The sequence below is a fragment of the Lepidochelys kempii genome, chromosome 2 (assembly GCF_965140285.1).
Source record: "Lepidochelys kempii isolate rLepKem1 chromosome 2, rLepKem1.hap1, whole genome shotgun sequence".
Taxonomy (NCBI): Eukaryota; Metazoa; Chordata; order Testudines; family Cheloniidae; genus Lepidochelys; species Lepidochelys kempii.
The window spans coordinates 178,549,043-178,573,067 of NC_136381.1; the positions used below are offsets into that span (position 1 = coordinate 178,549,043).

The window sequence follows — 24,025 nt, forward strand, 5'->3', positions numbered from 1 at the left end:
TCATAATATTGTAGGGCTGGAGGATACTTTGAGAGGTCATCTAGTCCAGGCCCCTGAATTGAGGCAAGACCTAAACTAACCCTGACGGGTGTTAATCTAACATCTTCTTGAAAACCTCCAATGATGGGGATCCACAACCTCCCTTGAAAAACCTATTCCAGTGCTTAACTATCTTTATAGTTAGAAAGTTTTTCCTAATATATAATCTAAATCTCACTTGCTGCGGATTTTGCCCACTACTTCTTGTCCTTCCTTCAATGGACATGGAGAATGATTGATACCCATCCTGTTTATAACAGCCCTTAACCTATTTGAATAATGTTATCAGGTTCCCCCCCTCAGTCTTCTTTTCTCAAGACTAGACATGCCCAGTTTTTTGTTGTTTTTTTTTAACCTTTCCTCATAGGTAATGTTTTCCAAAGCTTATCATTTTTGTAGCTCTCCTCTGAATTCCCCTCAATTTGTTCACATCTTTGCTGACCTGGACACAGTACTCCAGCTGAGACCTCACCTGTACCAAGTAGTGTGGGATAATTACCCCAGGTCTTACAGATGAGACTTCTGCTAATATAGAATGGTAGTGTTTTCACAAATGCATCACACTGTTGGCTCATATTCAATATGTCATCCACTATTCTTTTCAGCAGTACTACTGCCTAGCCAGTTATTCCCCATTTTGTAGTAGTACATTTGATTTTTCCTTCCTAAGTGACATGCTTTGCACTTGTCTTTATTGAATTTCACCTTATTGATTTCAGACCAATTTGTCAAGGTGATTTTAAAGTATAATCTTGTCCTCCAAAGCTATTACAGCCCCTCCCAGCTTGGTGTCATCAGCATACTTTCTACTCTATTTTCCAAGTCATTAATAAAAATGACTAGTATCAGACCCAGACAGACCTCTGTGGGACCCCCCACTAGATACATCCCTCCCATTTTGGTAAAAAGTCATTGATAACTACTCTTTTAGTATAGTCTTGCACCCACTTTATAATTTTATCTGAACCACGTTTCCCGAGTTTATGAGAATGTCATGTGGGAGTGTGTCAAAAGCCTTACTAAAATCAAGATGTATCCCATATACAGCTTTCCCCTTTTCCACTAGATCAGTAACCCAGTCAGAAAAGGAAATTAGACTGATTTGGTATGATTTGTTCTTGACAAATCCATGTTGGCTATTATTTATAAGTCTGTTATCCTTTAGGAGCTTACAAATTGATTTAATAATTTGTTCCAGTACCTTCTACTTCTCTGCAGTCAGCTGCTTCATTTAATCTCTAGCTGCCTCTGGCATTTCTATTTGCAAGTCCAGCCCCCCTTTCAAACAAGGTCTCTAAAACTGAACTTTTATTTTCCCCCTCCTAATCTAAATTCCCACTAAACTGTGCCACCACACAGCAGGCTATAAAGGGTAATGCAGGTGTGCAGCCACAGGGGCCTGGAGAGGAGAGAGGTAGGGGGTGGACGAGGAGGGGAGCAAGTTGGAGGGTGCAGGGCTGCCACGGACTTCTCCCCCGGCCCCAGAACTGCTGCCAGCAGGGAGAGGGCCGTGGCCAGAGAACTCCCCCTGGGGAGTTCTCTGGCCCTAGGGCAGCTGAACCCCAAACCCCTCATCCCCAGCATCACGCCAGAACCTGCACCCCCAACCAGAGCCCTCATCCCCCTGCACCCCAAGTCCAACCCTCTACCCTAGCCCTGAGCCTCCTCCCGCACCCCAAACCCCCAGCATGAGCCCTCACCCCCCCAACCCTCTGCCCCAGCCCTGAGCCCCCTTCCATACTCCGAATTCTCAGCACCAGCCCCGCCGCACATTACCTCCATAGTGGTGCACATAACAAAATTAATTCCACACATGGATATAAAAAAATTAGAGGGAACATTGCTCCTAATCCCTATATCCTTGACTCACTATAACCCTCTCCTGACAGTCTTTCCTATCTAATGTCTATTCACTAACCTGTGTGCCTTTCCGATCTGAAATTGGTGTGAAAAACCACACTACTAGAGTCACCTTTCTCTCCCACTGTGCCAGCCACCTCAATTACTTGAATCCCTCTATTGGCTTCCTGTCTTTACTATACCAAACTAAAGAGTTCTATTCTCCTTTTCAAGCCCCAACCACAATCACACACACTTCTCAAATTTTATTGACCAGGACCATCTCCACACCACAAACTCTTCCTAAGCCACATGCCTTACCTTTTCCCCTCATTTCTCCCTTCTCTGATTCACACATCTTATTTTATCTTGCTGTACGACAGTCCTTTTCTAAGCACCCGTTTTCCTCCTTCAGATGCATCTTTAAGACACACCTCTGCAGGAAACCCCTCCTTTCTTTCTTCCACTCATCATTAATAATCTCCTGTAAAAGGATGACAGGATCGTCTTGCTGCCCCACCCCGTTTGTGGGTGTTGGAATCCTGCCGGAACTGGAGCTTCATCACGGTTTACTCCTTGATGCAGGTGTGCAAGCAATTGCAAGCAATTCCACTGTTCCTGGGGAGGCGGCTTGACCTGAGTCAAGACACTTACCCTAAGTGCTTCCATTACTTCTTCTAGATAATAGGAATAATTTCACTGTATTGATTGGCAACAAAAATGATTAGGGGTTTGGAGTGGGTCCCATAGGAGGAGAGAGTAAAGAGGGTAGGACTTTTCAGCTTGGAAAAGAGAAGACTAAGGGGGGATATGATAGAGGTATATAAAATCATGAGTGGTGTGGAGAAAGTGAATAAGGAAAAGTTATTTACTTATTTCCATAATGTAAGAACTAGGGGTCATCAAATGAAATTAATGGGTAGCAGGTTTAAAACAAATAAAAGGAAGTTCTTCACTCAGCACACAGTCAACCTGTGGAACTCCTTGCCTGAGGAGGTTGTGAAGGCTAGGACTATAACAGAGTTTAAAAAGAGAACTGAATAAATTCATGGATGTTAAGTCCATTAATGGCTTTTAGCCAGGATGGGTAAGGAATGGTATCCCTAGCCTCTGTTTGTCAGAGTGGAGATGGATGGCAGGAGAGAGATCACTTGATCATTACCTGTTAGGTTCACTCCCTCTGGGGCACCTGGCATTGGCCACTGGCAGTAGACAAGATACTGGGCTGGATGGACCTTTGATGTGACCCAGTATGGCCATTCTTATGTTCACTTACCTTTGTAAATCATTTTGAGAGCTACAGCTGAAAATCTATTTAATGTGTATGAAAAGTTATGATGACATGCAATAGGTAGTGTTTTATAATAGTGGGAAGGATTTTAGTCATCTATTGACAAAATGGTTCTCAGAAGCTCCATCATAAGTTGTTCAAAGAATTTAAGACATCCTCTTAATACTACATTTCTGTTCCCAAGATGCACATTTGCACTCTTAGGCAGGGTATTACGACCTCATGTTTACGGTATGTTATTTACTGGACTTAAATGAAAATCTTATCTAAAACTTTACAATTTTTAGTTTGGGGGAGGAAAAACCAGGAGAGGGGAATTTGGCAACAATGGTAATATTTATTCTACATACAAGGATGACAGCGGTATGGTAAACTAGACAGCTAAAAGGATTAGTAATAGAACCTTGAACACCGTAATTGCTTGGCAGTAATTGAAAATGGTTACCATCTGATCACTGTTTGGTCTCCTTTCCCAGTTTAACATACAAGAATGTAAAAATTGCCATAACAGATCAAACACTGGTTCCTCTGGTTCAGCAGCCTGTCACCACCAGTAATCAGATGATGTGGGGAAAAAACCCATAACAGATGATAATGGGATAACCTATACATAGACGTTTCTCCCACCTCCAGTCTTTTGCTTTGAAGTAGAATGGTTAATATCAGTTATTTTTGGTCTGGTGCCAAACCACCATAAATATTCTTATCCATTACCAATGTCTAGTCCTTTGGTTCCTGCTAAGCTCTCATTGTTTAAAATATTGTGTTGCAGGGAGCTTTCACAAGTAGAGATTGTGACATGCTGTACCTTTAAGTAGCACCCTGTAACCCCCATATTCATTATTCATGTATAGTTGTGATAGTTCATACAAAGCTTGCCATGTAAGATATCAGATGAAAGGTCATAATCTGCTGAAACTCATTGTTCCGTCAAACTATGTATATTGGTAGTGTGTATGAAGCTATGCGAGTTTGCTATATGGTTATTGAAATATGCTGCGAGTTTGGGAGTTGCCCACTGCTAATTCTCCAGTGACAACAAAGGAGAATTATGAAACAACATTATGGTGGCTGTTAAATGACCATTAATCAGCAAAGAAGCTGTAAATAAGGGATTTACAAGCGTTGTGCAAGCATGACAATGGGGATTGCTTAACTGAGTCAGCAAGGCCCACCAGGCCATGTCTGGGCTAGTATTTTCCAGACAGACTATAAAATAAGGGACCATGGCATCATGTGAGCACCTCTCTGAAGTCAACAAGAATGCTGGGAAGACAGACTTGAACTGAGGAGACTGTTCCCAGGCTGAGACAGAAAGTCAGCCTGTGTATTAAGGACTGTAACCTACCTACAACATCCAGTGGGGTGAGAAAAACTGGGGTGAGAAAAACTGCTTAATCCAGATACTGCTTAGACGAAGGCTACATCTATACTACAAAGTCATAAGGTTGACTTATGGCCACCGTATTAACTGCCTCTGTGGCTGATGTCCACACTGCCCTCCTTCTGTTAGTAGTGTGCACCATCCCCAGGAGCGCTTCCAAGTGACTGAAGGGGGGCAGTCTGGGGGACTGAGAACTAGGGCTTGCAGCTCCCTGCAGCTCCTCACTGGGGCTTCTCGCCTCTGATGGGGAGGTCCATCCAGCTGCCCTGCTCCCACATGGGAGCAGGGAGCCCAGGCACAGCCCAAGCTGGTTTGGAATGGAGACTGGGCAGCTGCCCAGGAGCCAGCATTTTTGTCAATTTTACGGCTCCTGTAGAGTCACGAAATTGACACAAATGACAGCCAATCACAGATGTAAGGACACTGCATCATCCTAACTACACCAACGTAAGTCCTATGCCCCAGGTGGTTTTATTATGGCAGCATAGCAGGGGTGTTACGTTGGCAGGAGGAGCATTTTAGTGTGCAAATCTCCACTGTTTTAACAAAAGCTGACTTCTGTTGACAAAACAGTGTAGTATAGACAAGGCCTAATAAAGTTTAGTATTTAGACTGAGTGCTTTTTTTATTTTCTTGAGTAAGCATCTCTGACCTTTATGTCTACCACAAATAAACACTAACTACAAAAAGATAAAACATTAAAGTAAACTAAAATCTATCAACTGAGTTTAACATATTTGGGAAATCTGCTGAGGTTACAAAGGCTGGTGGCATGCCCACTTTCCTTTGATGAAGTGGCAAACTAATTAGTAAGTTTCCATGTTCAAGAGAAGGTCTTGAGCAGTGTCAGATGCTATTTCTGGGCTGGAAGACTTGGGAGATTTGCAGGTGTTTCCCTATCTACAGTTCATTAGGGGCTTGAGGAGTCTTCATGCAACTTAAGTGGGTGTGCCCTGCATCCTGGTGGCTGAGTGATAGCAGCTGGAGGGGTTTGCTGCTTATCACTGGCAAAGCATTGTGGAGAGACAACCCAGGTTGGAAAGTTAAGGGGGCACAGCTGTCCCACAGTTCCAGGTTGCACCCTGCTGGTCCCATCACAGTGATGCATAGTAAAGAGCCAAAAAAAATCTTAAATTTGAAATTTGTTGTAATATCATTGAATAGTCTCTTGTTCTAGAATTATGAGAGAGGGGGAACAAGAGCTCCTGATGTTTTTTTCTAAGTTAATTATTGCATCTATGTTTAAGTTAGCATATATTTCTATCATGTCAGCGCTGATTTGTCTCTTCACTTTGTATAGTCCAATTTTTTTTAATTTCCTCTCACAGGGTAGTCTTTCCATGCCCCAATTTTTTTTGATGCGCTTCCTCAGACCACATCACAAAACAAGCATCTGTTCGGCTGTCCCTGAAGAAAGGCAAACAACTGTGTGAATAGGGAGACACAACAACCCTTACAGCCCTCAGAATATTCCCTCAAAGGCCCATGGATAAGGGAAGCTTGCACGGCCCCTGGTTAGGCTGAGCCTGCGCCTGCTCTTTAGAGAGGATTTTATTTATGTCTCTCAAGAGGGATAGCTCAGTGGTTTGAGTGTTGGCCTGCTAAACCATGGTTGTGAGTTCAGTCCTTGAGGGGACCACTTAGGGATCTGGGGCAAAAATTGAGGATTGGTCCTGCTTTGAGCAGGGGGTTGGACTAGCTGACCTTCTGAGGTCCCTTCCAACCATGATATTCTATGATCTATATCAGGATGACATATTTCATGGGTTCCAAGCTCAGGTGTTGTTCAAGGGTATTGATGTAGGTGCGTGGAGTCGGAGATGTACCTTCCTCTGCATGGTCTTAGGGAAGGGAAAACTTAATGGAACTCTCCACTAACACCTTTGAGCTGCCACCATGGGCATGCAGTTGCTGAAGACAATGCACATTCTCTGGCAACTGAGAGTGTCGAGATTGACTCACCCAAGCATTCTGCAGCCAAGTGAGGCAACAGCAGGCAGCTTGCAACTTCAGGTAAAGCCATGCTTTGATGTTAATTCTATGCCACTGCCACTTAGTGTGAAAAGTACAGTTACTAATTTTAAACTATGGCATTCTCTATAAAAATATCCAAAAACTGCTTTACTGAAAAATTTCTCTAGAGGTCAGTAGAGCAACAACAATGAAGCTATGAAATTAAACCTACATAAGAAAGTTCTAAAAGCCCAGTTCATTGTCCATGCACCTTTATCAAAAGTGATTTGTTCTTGGAATTAACAGTTCTGTTTTAATCTGATGCTGAAACATCCATCAGTATGTTTGACCCTCCCTGGGAATGAATCTGAAGATTTCTTTACAATTTATCTTTACCTTCAGAGAGGTCAATTAAGGGACTGTATTGGATCTCAGAAGTTATAGGGCCTGATTTTTCACCCAGATCTCTAGTGGAAGGCAAGAGGAGCAACAGCTGTACCTCAGACTTCATGCTTGCTCTTTGACAAGTTGCTCTACAGGGGGGCAAACTGAGGCACTAAGTGAAGTGGGATAAAGGGCCTACATTTTGAAACATGGTAAGTGAGTTTTGGGTGTCCAAGTTGAGCTGCTTCATAGGGGCCTGATTTTCAGAAGATGGCCCCATTTAAGTTGCTTCAAACCCTGGGCACTTTTGAAAACTGGCAAAAGATTCTTTCACATGGGGCCACCAGCTCACACAAAGGTGACCACCACACAAGCCTACAAATCAACATTGGAGTAGAACAACTTATTCATATGTAACCTGACCAAATATTTTTATTTAAAAACAAATTAGGAAAAAAATGTAAACTAAACAGAGTAGGCAAACATTACAGCAGAAACCCCTTTTGGACTTCAGGCACCATTTATCAAAACTAGGGCCCAAATTAAGCCTGAGGATTCAGAAGCAAGTGCAACTCCAGTGAAAGTTTGAGCCACATTCAGTAAGGATGACAAGCAGCTGTAAGTAGTGTGAGATCTAGTGTATTGTCAATGTGCAAAACTAAAGCAATTTATGCACCAATTGAGTAGAAGTGTGTATGCATGGGTTCATGAGAAAAAAGCAACTGCAGGGAGTGTAAGATAGTCATCCTTACTTTCTCCTTTACCTGTATCTGCCCCAATGTTCCTAGGAACAAATTAAGTTCTGGCATAAATTTACATAGGAGTCACATACATGCCAAGGCTCAATTTAATCCCCACAGCATACTAGATCAGTAAAAGGTACACATTTTACAAACCTAGTGAGAATGCACCTTTGGTGAAGGCTACATTACTTTGCCATTCATGCTCATTTTCTGACCAACTTTCACTGGGTGTCATTTACACCAACATCACTTAACAGTCAAGTTCCAATCTTACATTTACCTGTGTAAATCCCAGATCCTTCCTCAGCAGGGTCAGTTTGGATTTACACCAGTTCATCTGAGACAAGAGTGTGGCCGTTGGCTCTATTTTTATTCAGATGTACAACTGAATGATTGAGTGGTGTCCTCCTGTGCTTAGGACAGGGGCTCATGATGATTAGACTCCCAGGGTCTCCAGAAACTAGGTGTCTGACCTGAGGCAATTTAACCTCCCTCACACACACACAAAAAACAAACCCTCTGAACCTCAGTTTATTCATCTGCAGAATGGGGTCAAATCCTTACCTTCATCACAGTGTTTTGAAACTTAGTATTCGTAAACTTCGTCATGTAAGAAAGGCTGTAGAATTCATCCATAAAGAATTTCCTGTTCACAGAACTTCTCAGCACTCTTCACCAAAGTATTTCTTCCTCGTCCATATTTTTGGGGATCTCCTCTTCATGGGGGGCTGGGATAAGTTATCAGTCGTTCCTCTACTATTGCCGGCTGCCTCTGTGTATGCTTGAAAGCTTGTCTCTGTCACCAACAGAAGCTGGTCCAACAGCAGCAGCAAAAAGATAATTACACTTCACCTACCTTCTCTCAGGGAAGTCACCTGCAGTCCCCCCAAACAGCTGAACTCATCCTCCTCCCATTCCAATAAGGACAAAAGATAAGCTTTACAGATTAAAGATAAGGTTAAAGCTGTAGAACAATAGCAGAATCAACCTAGTCCTACTCTCTAGGACAAGAATCAAGTTAGTTTTTCCTTGACATGTAAGAAACTTCAATCCTTAACTTTTCCTTTTCCCACTGGCTCAAACAGACAATGCATAGTAGGTTCTTTAGCTGTCTCTCTCAAAAGTAGTAGGCATTCACAATGATAATGTAGGTTTCCCTGTTCTTACAATCGACAGCCTTTCACAAACGCTGGAAAATTTCTTGCTCTGTAGTTATTGTTTCCCATTTATCTGCATGCTTTTTTCCCCAGTTGTAAAGAACCTGAAAGATAAAACTGCTGTAATAGCAGGTCTTGGAAGGTCAGGTGTATGCCATCTGCAATCAGCAGTGTTTAACTGCAGCCTCTTAATGTTCTTGGCTTAAAGTTGTGGCTGCCCCAGTACAAAGTGGTTTCTTGTTTTGGATCCAAAATAAAAATTCAGAAAAAATGCACTTGAAGAATAATTTTTCTCCTTCTTAACCATTACAGTCTTTGAGCCTGTGCTCATATTGAACTAGGGTATGTGTGTCAAATTTCCTTTTCCTTCTCAAAAAGAAGAGTCAACCTTTGGTTTGACACAGCCCATGATGCATGCAAAGATTCTACAAGGAATCATTTAGCCCCAGTGAAAGGATTTCTGATAGATTGTGACTAAAGGAGAAAGTCACGTCAGAGGTAAACAGAGGAGACAGAAAAGAATGTTCCCCTGGTTGTTACTAGTGTACTAACAAAGTTGGATCCACCTTAACTGGGAAAACAATTGTAAATATTTTGTATATGCATTGTCTCAAAGCATCTCAAGTCTGTTCTCTCTCATTTGTTTTCGCAAAAAGAAAAGGAGTACTTGTGGCACCTTAGAGACTAACCAATTTATTTGAGCATGAGCTTTCGTGAGCTACAGCTCACTTCATCGGATGCATACTGTGGAAACTACAGCAGATATTATATACACACACAGAGATCATGAAACAATACCTGCTCCCACCCCACTGTCCTGCTGGTAATAGCTTATCTAAAAGTGATCATCAAGTTGGGCCATTTCCAGCACAAATCCAGGTTCTCTCACTCTCCGCCCCACTGTCCTGCTGGTAATAGCTTATCTAAAGTGATCATCAAGTTGGGCCATTTCCAGCACAAATCCAGGTTCTCACTCTCCGCCCCCCCCCCACACACACACACACTCTCCTGCTGGTAATAGCCCATCCAAAGTGACCACTCTATTCACAATGCTATTACCAGCAGGAGAGAGAGTTTGTGTGTGGGGTTTTTGGAGGGGGGGTGAGGGAGTGAGAACCTGGATTTCTGTAGGAAATGGCCCACCTTGATTATCATACACATTGTGAAGAGAGTGGTCACTTTGGATGGGCTATTACCAGCAGGAGAGTGAGTGTGTGTGTGTGTGGGGGGGGGGGGGGGCGGAGAGTGAGAAAACCTGGATTTGTGCTGGAAATGGCCCAACTTGATGATCACTTTAGATAAGCTATTACCAGCAGGACAGTGGGGTGGGAGTAGGTATTGTTTCATTATCTGTGTGTATATATAATGTCTGCTGCAGTTTCCACGGTATGCATCCGATGAAGTGAGCCGTAGCTCACGAAAGCTCATGCTCAAATAAATTAGTTAGTCTCTAAGGTGCCACAAGTACTCCTTTTCTTTTTGCGAATACAGACTAACACGGCTGTTACTCTGAAACCTGTTTATTGTTTTGCGTTCCTGACCTCTCCCCACATTGACACGGGTTTCCTTTTTGACTAGGAAGCTAGGCTTGTAGCCTACAGTCATTGCAACAGTCTCATACAGCCACACGCTTCTGATCTAAAATGACAGAGTAAATCCAGAATGAGTCAGTGGAGTTATGCTGGTGTAACTGAGAACAGCATCTGGCCCATGAACTTGAAACATCCTAGGTTGGTATGGACAGTAAACTTCAAGTGAAAGATCTACTCCGTTGTAACGGTATAAATCCAGAGTTACTCCACTGACTGTACTGGAGTTACATCTCTGTAAACCTGGGTGAACAGTATCTGATTCTGTAGTGCCGGATTTACATTTATGTGATCAACTTTGCATTCACCATACATTTCACTCAGATAAAAGCTCGGAACTGGACCTTATACCCCGTCCATCTGATATATCCCAAACCACGGTATCCAAGTTCCATATCCAAAGTGGAACGTATCTTAAAGAATTTTGCAGCAGTTTCAAGTGCCTGGCATTGTTACGGAAGAAAATAATTGATACCAGCAAACATGAAAAGCTAACTAGACCCTGCAGCCAATCGATCCCCGGCCACAAGAGCTGCTGCTTCAATAGGTGCGTGTCAAGGTGTGAGCAGTCCTTGCACGTTTGTGGCGCACTGTGGCTGTGCCCACCTTAACTTCCCCAGTCAGGGCAGCAAGGGGTTCACTTTTATTAGCAAGGAGAAGCCAACATACACGAACAAATGGCATGTACCTTTCAATAGGGTTTCACAACAGGAGCAAACAAAAACCATTCATAAGGTCCTCACTTTAGAGCCTTGAGTCAGATCCCAAAACTAACAATTCCAAGTCTCTAGTTAGGGCAGCCTCCCTACAGCCTGAGAGGAGGAAACCACCACCACCCATTGCAGCCTACATAGCTTCTACTCCCCCTTGTCTTGTTCAGCATCCTCTTCCTGTTTATATAGCACAGCACAGGGCCTTCTGATTATACACTTGGCTGTTCTAGCTATATAGGCTTATCCCTTAAGGGAGTAATATGCTCCTTTCACAACGTCCAAAGGAAGAGGGGAGGAATGAAGGAAGCTAATAGGCAGAGAGCAAATCTAACTGTTTTCGTACTCTTTGCCCCTGCCACCCCATTTGTTTTTCTTGTTTTTGTTTTTAAATTGTAACTGGTAAATGATTGAGCAAAATAGGGTTAATCTAATTCAGTTGTGATAGGATTACATATTTTTGCATGGGAAGGGAGATTAAATTCACAAGGTTCAAGGATTTAACATCAAAATAAACTGTGTTTAAGGTAAATCAAAAGCAGCTCTACAAATCAACATTTTATTCTACAACCCATAGTCATGGGAGTACTCGCATGACAAAGGGCTGCAGTATGGTCTTTAATTTGTAAATAAAATTTGTATTGAGCATTTGTTTCAAGCAGGTTCTTGAGCTTTTTCACAGTATGGACCGCAGTTTAATAAAGAGATTGTCCATGAGACAACCACCACCCTCCTTTCAGCCAGGATTACATAATAGCCCAGTGACAACTAACATTTAATTGGAAAAGTCCTACTAGGAAAGTAATGATATTTTGAGCTGTTTTTAATGCTATTTAACAGCTAAAAACAAAATACAAAAAGGAGCCCGTATTACGTGACTAACCAGGTCACCAGCACAGTGCTCCTTAAACCACCAGTGGTTCACTGACCACAATTTAAGAACCACTGGTTTAGATAATTGACTATGGGTGCTGTTGCATGAAAATTGGCATAATGATACTTACCTTCCTTTGTAAAGTTTTGAGATCCAATGAAGGCGAGCTAAGTATTATTGGTTTAAATATGCACACACACACACACCCCCATGGAAGCTGTTGCAGTCATTTTTGTTGTCCGTTTATTTCAATAAATGCAAACCAGCTTTGCAGTGAGCAGCGAAGTGGCATGTGAATCCCCCCCACCCCCAAACCTACATAACATTATTAGGTGCCATGAAATTCTATTAAGGCTTGCTGAGGGTAGGGTGACCAGACAGCGAGTGTGAAAAATCAGGATGGGGTGGGGGGCAATAGGCACCTATATAAGACGAAGCCCCAAATATAGGGATCGTCCCTATAAAATCAGGACATCTGGTCCCCCTAGCTGAGGGCTCCTGGCACCCTTTACTACTGACTGCTTCCTCAAGTCAGTCTTGAGCAAAGGAGCCCTTCTGAAACTCTCAGTAATTATGCAGCCCACAGCCAACTGCTATCAAAGAAGGGCTTCGTTCTTTTTAATTGCTGTATTTGAGATGTCCAGTAACCATTTCAACAGCCATTCTAGCAGTGATGAGATAGAATGGGAGGATGCCTGTTCTGGGATCCTTGTTTGGGTTGACCAAGATCCTTTAGTGAGTCAGTCCAATAGAAGGGATTGCAGGATTCTCCACTCTACACACAGAAATTCTCTCAATAAGTTCTTAGTTTCATAAGCAAAAGAAAAGCAAAAATCCTATCAAAACACATCAGCCAAGTTCTACTCAACAAAAAAATTAACCAATTATTTTGGAGCTCTATTTAGCTGGGGCTAAAGACGATACCACTTTCTTCCTGGCTCAGCAATTGACCAGCTGTGGGACCTTGGGCAAGTCACTTCACAACTTTGTCTCAAGTTTTCCAAGTCAATTATCCTCCCACATCAGTAAAATAGGGATAATGATGCCCACATCCTTTGTCAAGTGCATTGAGTTCTGCTAGCTACTTAAGTGCCAGGTAATTATTATTATTATTCAGGGTCATGTACACTGACTGCAGTTTATATTCTACATCCTGAGAGCAAGAACGCAACTAAATACAGTACCATAAGTGGGGCAGGTTTAAGCAGAGGGAAGGGAAGAGCGGTGAAGAAAAACCCTTACAACAGAATTAAAGATTTTCTTAAAAAAAATAAAAATGTTTTTAGCCATTACATTTGCAAATACATTGTTTCAGTTATGAACCATTACTGTGCCATCTTTCTGACAAAAGTTTTAGGAAGATTTTTTTTGGGGGGGGGGAGGGGGGAGGGAGAAGGATCAGGGCCTTAAGTAGTGAGTCTGCGTTCAGTTTCTGACTATAACCGAGTAACTCTAACACTATCAGTCACTGAGCACAAGCTTCAATTTTGGGGTATCGTATCCAATATGAGAATTCGAATAGGCACTAGTTTGGCTAACCTGGGAACCTGTTGATAGTTGAACAACCTTTACTGAAATTTACTGTTCACAGAGCTGTGCTTCCAATTCCCAAGCTGTAGAATAGGGCTCACATTACAGAAGTCAGCCTTTTCACTACATTTTGTTTCACTGGTTTGGGGATTTGAAATTTCATTTTAGGGAGCAAACGTACAGCAAATTTTAGAACATTAAAAATTTGCTATACAAATCCAAGTTTACAAACAAAATGTTTGACATTTGGAAATATGAAGGGCATATTGTAAGTAACTGGTGGTTGGTAGTTTGGGCAATCTGTTTTGTAAAGGGTTTCAGAGCTTCATGTAAAAAACACCATGTAAGAGGGAAATACAATCGGTTAGTATCCAATCACAGAACGGGCAATGCCACCCTCTCCCCTTGATTCTGGGTTGGCCCTTTAAGTTTCTTGGCCCTTCATGCCTAGAACCAAGTTATTGCTAGGCATCCCTGCTTCCAGCTTGATTAAGGAAGCAGAGAAATGACACCCCCCCCCCCAACAGATTTCCCTGTTCTGTGCCCAGCATGATGGGGGCCAGGGGGAGGGGTGCAGGGGGAGAACAATGCACTATCACAAGGCTTCTACAATGCCTGGCCAGAATATAGGGGGGGGGGGGGGAGAGATGAGACATGAACTGCTTCTGGGCTTCCGCAATCAGGGGTAGGAAGGAGAGTACACAACTTGATCATCATACACATTGTATGAAGTGAGCTGTAGCTCACGAAAGCTCATGCTCTAATAAATTGGTTAGTCTCTAAGGTGCCACAAGTCCTCCTTTTCTTTTTGCGAATACAGACTAACACGGCTGTTACTCTGAAACCTGTCATTGTAAGGAGAGTGATCACTTTAGATAAGCTATTACCAGCAGGAGAGTGGGGGGGGAAGAAAACCTTTTGTAGGGGTAAACACCCATTTTTTCATGCTTTGTGTGTATAAAAAGATCTTCTACACTTTCCACGGTATGCATCCGATGAAGTGAGCTGTAGCTCATGAAAGCTTATGCTCAAATAAATTGGTTAGTCTCTAAGGTGCCACAAGTCCTCCTTTTCTTTTTTCCTCTCAAGTGGTGTTTCCCCTACAGGGAAGGGGAAGCAGCAGGGACACAAACCTTCAAAGTGAGATTGAGTGTTTTTCTCGGAGGCCCAGATAGTCAAATTCCTTCACAGCCCTTATTTATCCTGTCAACTGGACAGAGGGGGATTTTGAGAGTGAGAAGAGGGAGGAAATTGCTTGTTGTGTGTGAGCACATATACATGTGACTCATCTTTTAGATTGTAAACTCCTCCAGGTAGGGACTAGTTTGTTTATGCAGTGCCTAGCACAATAGGATCCCACAGCATCGAGTGCTGGTCACTGTTAACAGGATACTGGAGCAGGGTGTGGTAATACCAGTGTTCTCTTGCTCTAACCACTATTCATAGTAATGATGGTGTTTATAGGAAAAGGCTAGTATCCTGAGGTATCACTATGGTGAACTGTGATGTTTGGATCGCTACTCGAGAATACTGCAGTACTATATTATTGTAATGGCAGACTACTCTCCCTCCCTTCAGGATTGAGCAGATTAGGCAAATTGCACTACAGTTACTCCCCTTTTATACATTTGTGCCACTAAATATTTTCAAGCAACAGCCATTGTCCAAGTATTTTGGAGAGACAGAACAGTAACTGAATTTACCAGTTGAGTAACGCATAACATTGTCACAGCTGTAAGCAGCTTAGTTTTACTCTTTCCAAAGTAACAGACACTAGGCAACAATTAGTTTGAGGCAGCTCTGGTTTGTTTCTGTAATCCTGATCACCCAAAGACTTGCTTCAGGGTTGTATATATGCTGGCTAGTAATGGTCAGCAGATGGCAGGTTGCTTGCTGCAGAAACCCTCCTATGAACAATTTCAGGCTGCCACAGCTGCTCAGCAGCTATGAAAATAAGCCCCTTTGCTTTTACTGCATCCACTACTTTGAAGTGATGCACTATGCCATGAAGCTCTTGTGAATTATCCATGCTGCCAAAGAAACAGGGGAGACCAACAGTAGTAAGATGCCAAAGAGCAAAGAAATCATTTAAGGCAGTATTTTGAAGGGTGCACTGTGTTGTCTTCCCATTCTGGCCCGCTCAGTTTTTTGGTGGGAGGTATTAAGGGGGAATAAAGAAAAAAAATCACATGTCCTGAGATTCTCTTGCCAGAAGTATAAGCCTTACTTGAACACTCAGTATCAATATCTACAGCGTGCAACTGAAGGGAATAAAGGCTAAGGTGTCTAATTACACACCAAAAGCATTTAAAATTTATAAAACTGGGATAAGGGTGTGTCAAATAAAGGGAAGGGTAACCACCTTTCTGTCCCCAGTGCTATAAAATCCCTCCTGGCCAGAGGCAAAACCTTTTCATCTGTAAAGAGTTAAGAAGCTAAGATAACCTCCCTGGCACCTGACCAATGAGCAGACAAGATACTTTCAAAGCTGGGGAGGAATAAAGGGCGTCTGTCTGTGATACTTTTGCCAGGAACAGATCAGGAATGCAGCTCAGAACTCCTGTAAAAAGTTAAGTAAAGTAATCTAGCTAGAAATGCGTTAGATTTCTTTTGTTTAATGGCTGGTAAAATAGCTGGGCTAAATGGAATGTATATTCCTGTTTGTGTGTCTTTGTAACTTAAAGGTTTTGCCTAGAGGGATTCTCTATGTTTTGAATCCGATTACCCTGTAATGTATTTACCATCCTGATTTTTACAAAGGTGATTCTTTTACTTTTTCTGTAATTAAAAGTCTTTTAATAACCCGATTGATTTTTCATTCTTAAGATCAAAGGGTTGGGGTCTGTGTTCATCTGTACAAATTGGTGAGGATTTTTATCAAGCCTTCCCCAGGAAAGGGGGTGTAGGGCTTGGGGGGATATTTTGGAGGGAAGGAGTCTCCAAGTGGGCTCCTTCCCTGTTCTTTAACACGCTTGGTGGAGGCAGCATAGGGTTCAAGGACAAGGCAAAATTTGTACCTTGAGGAAGTTTTTAACCTAAGATGGTTAAGAATAAGCTTAGGGGGTCTTTCATACAGGTCCCCACATCTGTACCCTAGAGTTCAGAGTGGGGAAGGAACCTTGACAGGGTGCTTAAGACAAATACATTAATCTGAGATCATACTGAGGAAGTTGCTGCCACACCTATATATAGTCAGAGCTTAATTCAATGACAGCATTACTTCATATCAGAGAAGCAGTGTGGTCCAGGGGATAGTTTCATCGTTATTATATCACCTTGCACTGATAAGCGCTGTTCATTCTGAACTACAGGCCTACCTTTGAAAGGTGATCTCCATTTTTACATCCATAAATAGTAGCTGCTATGTTATGCTGGCAAACAGTAGCATACAAATACTAGCAAAAGACATACACAGTGCTACTAAAATGGCAACTAGGTTCACACTGAAAAAAGCAGCAAGTCAGACCCTAAAATACAGCATCATGGCAAAGCAGCCATCTCTGCTTTGGATGGGAGTAGTATCCAATTAGTATATTGAGCAACTGTGGGAGAGAAGGGTGTAAAATTTTTGATCAAGGACACTGTGGCAAATCCATGCACTTACAAAAAGTGACATTGGATCATGTGTTCCCAGAGCTGACAGGACCTCAGTTATTAATGGTCATGTAGGAGACACACACAAGGTGTACAAGTGCTTACAAAAGATGAAAGGCTGAGCACATTTTGTCATGGTCTGGAACTGATGGCTTCCATGCAAGTGTTTCAGACTTGAAGCTTAGAATACAAAGCCATACCAATCCAGATTTCATACATTTATAATTTAAATTCAAATAACCCTATGAAGTTAGAGGGAAAACATTTAAGGCAATTATGTTATGAGGCAGCATGATGTATTGTCAGAATGAGAGGCAGGAGTACCATTCACAACTCTGCAACTGGCTTACTGAACCAGCTACATAGCCTCCGTTTCCCAATCTGAAAAGCAACAGTACTTACCTGGCTTTGTAAAACACAGACCCACACATGGCAGAACCTAAACACACTACATATTAAATACTTGACAAAGAAATAATTTAGAAATATTTGAATGCAGTGGCTTACTGGAAACAGTACTTAGAGCTGGCCAGACTCAATTCCATATCATGACAACTTTCAACGTTTCTAGAGTATTCTGTTCTGCATTAGAACAAACCACCCCTTTCAAGCATTTCCACAAAATGAAATGGTTTCAAGATGGACAGGTTTCTCTCTAAGTGAGATTCCAGCCCGAACCTCAAACCTTCCCAACAAAAAATTTAGACAGAAACAGGTACGTCGCCGTGAAACGTTTAGACTTTCATTAAACAGCATTTTCACACACAAAAATTTAACTGGGAGTGCTCACCAGCCCTGGTACTTAAAATTGAGAAAAATCTCATTGAGGTCAAAGATTAGCTTGTCCTCAAGGTTAGCCACTGTGGTTCCTATCTCTTTGTTCAGCATGAGCCACAAATGCATACCTCCCATAAAAATGCATGAATAGAAAGGTTAGTTTTGCAAACTTCAGGAAATTGCTTCATGAGTCAATTCTGGAAAAAGCTATAGCTAACCTACTGTAGTAACAGCAAAACAATTTGGCCAGTTCAACGCCGTGTTAACGGTCTGAATATAAGTGCATGATTTTTGCATGTGACTATCTGGTTTGGCTAGAAGCAAAAAAGCCCCAAACCTATGTTCAGTTTGATACTGTAGCGTTTTGAGTTCTGACTAGATTGTTAAATTCTGTTGGGGGAGGAAAAGGGAGAAATTGTAGGGGTGCCAAGCCATGTGAATCGATGATTGGAACCTGATAACATCTGTGTCAGTCTAAACAAACCTGATTGCTATAATCTCTAGCACTCCAGCTTGGTGTATCCCAGAAGTTTGTTTGCAGGGGCCTCAATCCTCCAGAGGAAACCGAAAATTGCAAATAAGTGTTTTTCACAAGATAATTTCCCTGGTGGGACTTTCCCTCTGCCCCTCAACTGGGTTCAGGAATTTACTTTCTGAATTTTAAGTGGTGGTCACTAAAATCTGATTTCTTGCCTCAGTTTTGGTAGCTGTCCAGAGACTTCAAGGGCTGTGGACGAAGTAAAACGCTTTTTAAAAAAGTGCATTGTATCAGCTGACAATGCTGCAGCTCATATTTTGTATGGCGAAAAGGTGATTTACAGACAGGGCGGATCTTATGGAGGAGGGAGTTCAAGCTATAAGTACCTACCTCACTGGTGCTCCTGATGTAACACTTCAGTCTTTTCAAGTTTGAGTCTTCCAGCTTCTTGTGCTTCCATTGACTAATATTGGACAGACTAGCACTTACAAAGCAGTTTTCCCTCCCCTCCCATTGAGGATCAAATACCTATATCATTTGCTAGCCAATCACACAGTGGTATCTGAGATTAGCCAGCAAAGAGGGACTAAGTAAAGTTCAGACAGAGTTTGATGGGTCTTTTGCTTTAAGAATTCTCAAATGCAATAGGACGGTTATGGCTTTCCACTAAGATTGCTGTGATGGTACATATAACAATACAGCTGTACAGGTTGCATATTTGCTGCTTTGTTAAGACCTGTGCTCAAAAAACAATGCGGGTTATTCTTAAATCACAATTTTCAACATAGTGGGGAGTCATTGTGGGACTGGTGTCCCAAAAAGAATCCCAGAACTTTTGGCTGACTCAAATATATTGGTAGCGAAGATTTGATTCCAAGGCTTGCTTCTATAGTTTAATTAGCTCAAGGTATGAATACAGGGCTTTATTACAGCATAATGCCAACTTGTTATTTCTGAGATGTTAATTCTGCATATGACCCTGCTGTTAATGACTTCTGAATGAGGGGAAGAGCTTCTTACAAGAAACTGATCTAAAATGGTCTTTGGAAGTGATGGATATTTGTATTTTAGTTATGCCCATTGACAAGATTTGTACACTTAATGGGCTCTGCCTCAACACACCATCCACAGGTGTTGTAGAAAAGTGGCCAGGGATTGTCAAAAGCACTGAAGTCAGATACTTTCAAGCCTCGTCAGTTATCACAAGCTGTAGTATATCCCTGTGCATGGAGCAGATGTTACCCAACAATAGATGGCATGAGGACTAGTAGCGTGTTAGCATGAAAGTACTGAAGCTTAACTCAGCAAGATTAGAATGCATTAATGATTAGTATTAAGCCAGTTATTAGAATACAGGATTGCTTCTTAAGTCAGTAGATGGAGGATTACATACTAGTCGCAATGGAGTACTGAATAGGAATGAAATGGAAGGGACCATAGACGTTTAAAAGCCAATGGACAATTGACTTTAACACCCTTTGCACTTCTGTAGTGTCTTCCAGCAGACAAGGTCACAGTACTTCATGAAAATCTTCAGTTACACACCACTCTTGAAACAGGCACAGAGAGGTTAAGCAACTTGAAGGAAAGACTCTGGCAAAGCCAGGAAAAGGACCCAGATCCTCCTGTGCTTTAGCCATAAGCCTATACTCCCTTGATTTTAATGAAAAAAGAATTCAACTTCAGGAAGCTTTATGAAATATTGACAATTCCAACATACATTGTTTACTCAGATCTCTAGTGTAGAACATCCTGTTTTTTTGGTGTCATTTGTACAGCGTTACTTTAGAGCAAGTTTACGTTCTCTTGCTACTTGGCATTCCTTTGCTGACACCAGGAGGGGTAAACTGGTATTACACAAAATGCAGCACCTATTATTCAGCTCTGTTCTCCAGCCTTTTCAAATGTACATTACTCAGACTGACTAGCGTAGCATTAAGATGAATTCAGTTTGGTTTACATATGGTAGAAAAAACTTCTAGAATACTCAGTTATGAGCGGTGGAGTCAGTGGCCATATTATGAGCGGTGGAGTCAGTGGCCATATTATGAGCGGTGGAGTCAGTGGCCATATTATGAGCGGTGGAGTCAGTGGCCATATTAGAAACAACTTGGTTTTTATTTTTTTCCATCAATTAACATTGCACAAGTACTTAAAAAATGGAAGTTTATTTGTCTTTCAATGGCTCAAATAGCAAATAAAAAGAATTGGGTAAGGCATCAGCCTAAGACAAGTGACATTTCCCGTGTCCATTAGCTTCATTACACCTCAGTTCCCAGTACACATTTCTCAAAGCAAAGTCAGTGTTAGTGGTTAGACTCCCTGGTTAAATAGACTGAAAACAAGTACACAGTAAAGATGAAGACTGGCCTACTTGACTAGAGTTACATGAGTAACTTTAATTCTGCACATGGTAGTCTACTAAGTGTACATACAAAATTCCTTATGGATAAATACTTAACATGACAAATGTAATTTTTAAAGAGCTGAGTCCCTACAGCATCTATTTGTTAGCGTGTAAAGTACACATTTGTTACTTAGTTTGCTTGAATGCATTTTTGACTGTCAGTTATAGGTTTACACATGTATAAGCGAGTAGTAGTTTGTGGAATCAATCTACCCCTTCCTACTCAGATCCTGGCTTATTTTTAGCCAGAAGATACTGAACACTAACCGAGGGCTAGTATTCTTTTGTTTGCTGATACAGGTGAGGCAACCCATTTTATGTGGAGAATCTGGACACAGCTAGTAAGTGTTTCTGTCCTACGAAGCATATTTGATAACATTAACTAGAAAAGGCTGCTACAATGCTCCCCATTCTGAACAAACTAGACTATACAGTACAAAACTTCCCAGTAGCTTCCAAACCACCACATCATGTTCCCATAGCTTAGTATCACGAGGACAAAAGAACAAGTTACTGAGGACACACCAGAATTTCCCAAACACCCTAATGCAAAACACATTAGCTCTACTGAATGAGCTCCACTCTGCCCAACTCAGGGAGTTAAAAATCCAGACACCTACAAACATTAACTTGCAAAATGGTAGTTCCAAAGTGCCAGCATGTGCCAGCATGTTAAGTGGTAAGTGCCCATTTCAGGCTTAACTGCCATACAATCTTGTAACCTCAACCGTACATGTAGATTCCAACCCCTTAATTTTAAACTACCATATTGTTTACTAAATCACAGGTGACAATATGCTCTGGGCTATTCAAAATATCCAGAGTATGGCACACATTAAGATCAGCTACTGCTAGCAGACAGCTAGTTAGCAAGACCGTTCACACAACTGCACTCCACACTAAAGGATATTCTCCCACACTGATGCCCAGGGATGCATCAGTTTCGATGCATCAAGATGAAAATATAGCCTTAACTACGCAATCTGCTATTTCTAGGTTTTGAAATTAAGGCATATTCAAATGTTTCCATTTAAAAACTTACACCGCTTTAAATTAATCTGATAATGCAGATCCACAATGGAATGACTCAATATAACTGTATGCAGATACACTGCCTGAATCATTTTCTCTTCTATAATTTGCATAACTCATCATGGCAAAACAGCTGTATACCAGTTTGTCTGGTATTATGTTCACAATTGTAATTTGCAAGGCAGTAGAAGACGAGACAAAGTTGAAGATTTAGTGATACAAAATTTATGCTTTACAAGAAACCACAGAAAGTAATACTTCCTTCTGTTTACTGTTAAAGACTGCCTATGAAATACTACATTCAGAAGAACAATGATGGTAGGCAATTATGAAATGGGTTGAACTTTGCTTCTCTTGAAGCCACATTACATTTTTTTCAGTGAATTTAACTCAGTGCTGTTCCAATTCATGCTTTTAGTGATGTATTACTATTTCCAAAATGTTAAATTTCAGTCATTTAAGCCTTTGATGGCATGCTTATAAATTACAATTATTAGCATAGTCAAGGAAGGAAAGGAGTTGGGCCTTTGATTATAAAATACAACATCTTTCTCTGATCCTCTTAGCTAGGCTTTTCCTTTTCTTCTTTCCATTCTTCTCTTTGCTGTCTTCCATCTTTCTGGCTCTAATTTCTCTCATTAAATCAAAAAATACCTAAAAAGAAAATAGTTTACATGTCAATGCACTTATAACATGAACACATGCTAATTTAGGTAACTTTACATATATATGATCTACTTGAGATCATGTGTCTGGATCAAAGTCAGCTAAACACAGTATGTCTAGGTAAAAGGGACAAATCAGCCCTAAGCAAATCCTGCAAGAATTATCTTACTAGCCAAAAAAGCTGCATATCCTTTGAAGACAAGAGGAAGTGAGGCTAGCTGCCCCCTACCATTACTGAGCTGCATGTGCTCTTGGGATGCTTATGAGCTCCATAAGAGCTGAACTTCCAGCCTGAAGCATAACTCTGCCGTACCATGCCCCCATGCATGAGATTTCAAGTTTATTTCCATTTCCTACTAATCAGATGGAAGAAAAAATCCTTTGCAGTTCATATTACAATACCACAGATGGTAAAGACAAGCAGAATATCTAATTTTCAAAATATCGTATTAGAGACTTAAATGTTTAGTATTGGTTTTCCAGGGCCCATCCATATTTTAGTCTAAAAATGCAATTAGAGTTCTGTTGAGGATTGGATATACCCATATTATGAAGGGCCCAGTATGGTTCCTTGAGATTAGAGTTATAAGAAACCACCAGTCTAGAAACAACTTCATTATCCAATGCAAACTGATAAGTTATCAAGCCTCAAGTAAATGGTCTTTAAAATAATTAAGCCTTAATTTACAGCTCAAAAGCAAGTCTTTTGGAAGGCGAATGGAATAGCATGCTGGAGAAATGAGATCTCTACACGTTTGGCTAAGAATGCAATTCTTCAAGAGCCCACTGTCAATTCAGGCTTTTGTAAGACTGCTTCAAGACGACTGAAATGAACAATGCGAAGCACAAAGGGGCACTGAATTGGTCAGCTTCCAGGTGCTACAAGAACATTCTCACCTTTGCAAGTTGACTTCAATAGGCATGAGAGCAACGGACTGCCCAATTCTATGCAGTTTTCCTTTTGGCAACAAGTTCTCTATTTTCAATAGAGATCCGCCTTTTCTGGCAGTCCACAGAGCATTATGACAGCCATACTGTAGGAGAGTCGGGTGATCTCTTCTGAAGTGGTGCACAGAGTGAGCTAGAAAACCAGAGTTCTGTATATCCCACTACAGTACTCTTGTTCTATAGTTATGTTCTACACAGAACTACATTTAAGAAATTAGGTTTCAGAGTAGCAGCTGTTAGTCTGTATCCACAAAAAGAAAAGGACTTGTGGCACCTTAGAAACTAACAAATTTGAGCATAAGCTTTTGTGAGCTACAGCTCACTTCATCAGTTGCATCCGATGAAGTGAGCTGTAGCTCACGAAAGCTTATGCTCAAATAAATTGGTTAGTCTAAGGTGCCTCAAGTACTCCTTTTATTTAAGAAATTAGTATGTGATCCAGGTGATGATTAAAAACTTAATGAGCAGGACTGTTACCAGTGTTACACTTAAGGTGTTTGAGGAAAGAATATCAAGGTTTCGTTGACAAAAGTGAGCACAACTATATACTATATGAAATTTTCATTAAGAAATAGATAAAATGGCCTTTACTTCTAACTTTGGCTTGAATTACTCATGTATCTAAAAAGA

The 24,025-nt window shown here is 41.4% G+C and overlaps 1 protein-coding gene and 1 long non-coding RNA gene across 2 annotated transcripts in view; one reads left to right on the top strand and one right to left on the bottom strand.

The window, feature by feature from the left end:
- LOC144930223 (uncharacterized) overlaps window positions 1-24,025 on the top strand; it is a 79,990-nt gene that overhangs the window by 13,489 nt on the left and 42,476 nt on the right. The window lies entirely within an intron of this gene.
- RALA (RAS like proto-oncogene A) overlaps window positions 22,034-24,025 on the bottom strand; it is a 49,760-nt gene continuing 47,768 nt past the window's right edge. The window contains exon 5 of the mRNA XM_073332848.2: window positions 22,034-22,435. Within this exon, the coding sequence (XP_073188949.1) occupies window positions 22,313-22,435 (123 nt within the window). The 3' untranslated portion in view covers window positions 22,034-22,312. The remainder of the gene's footprint in view (window positions 22,436-24,025) is intronic.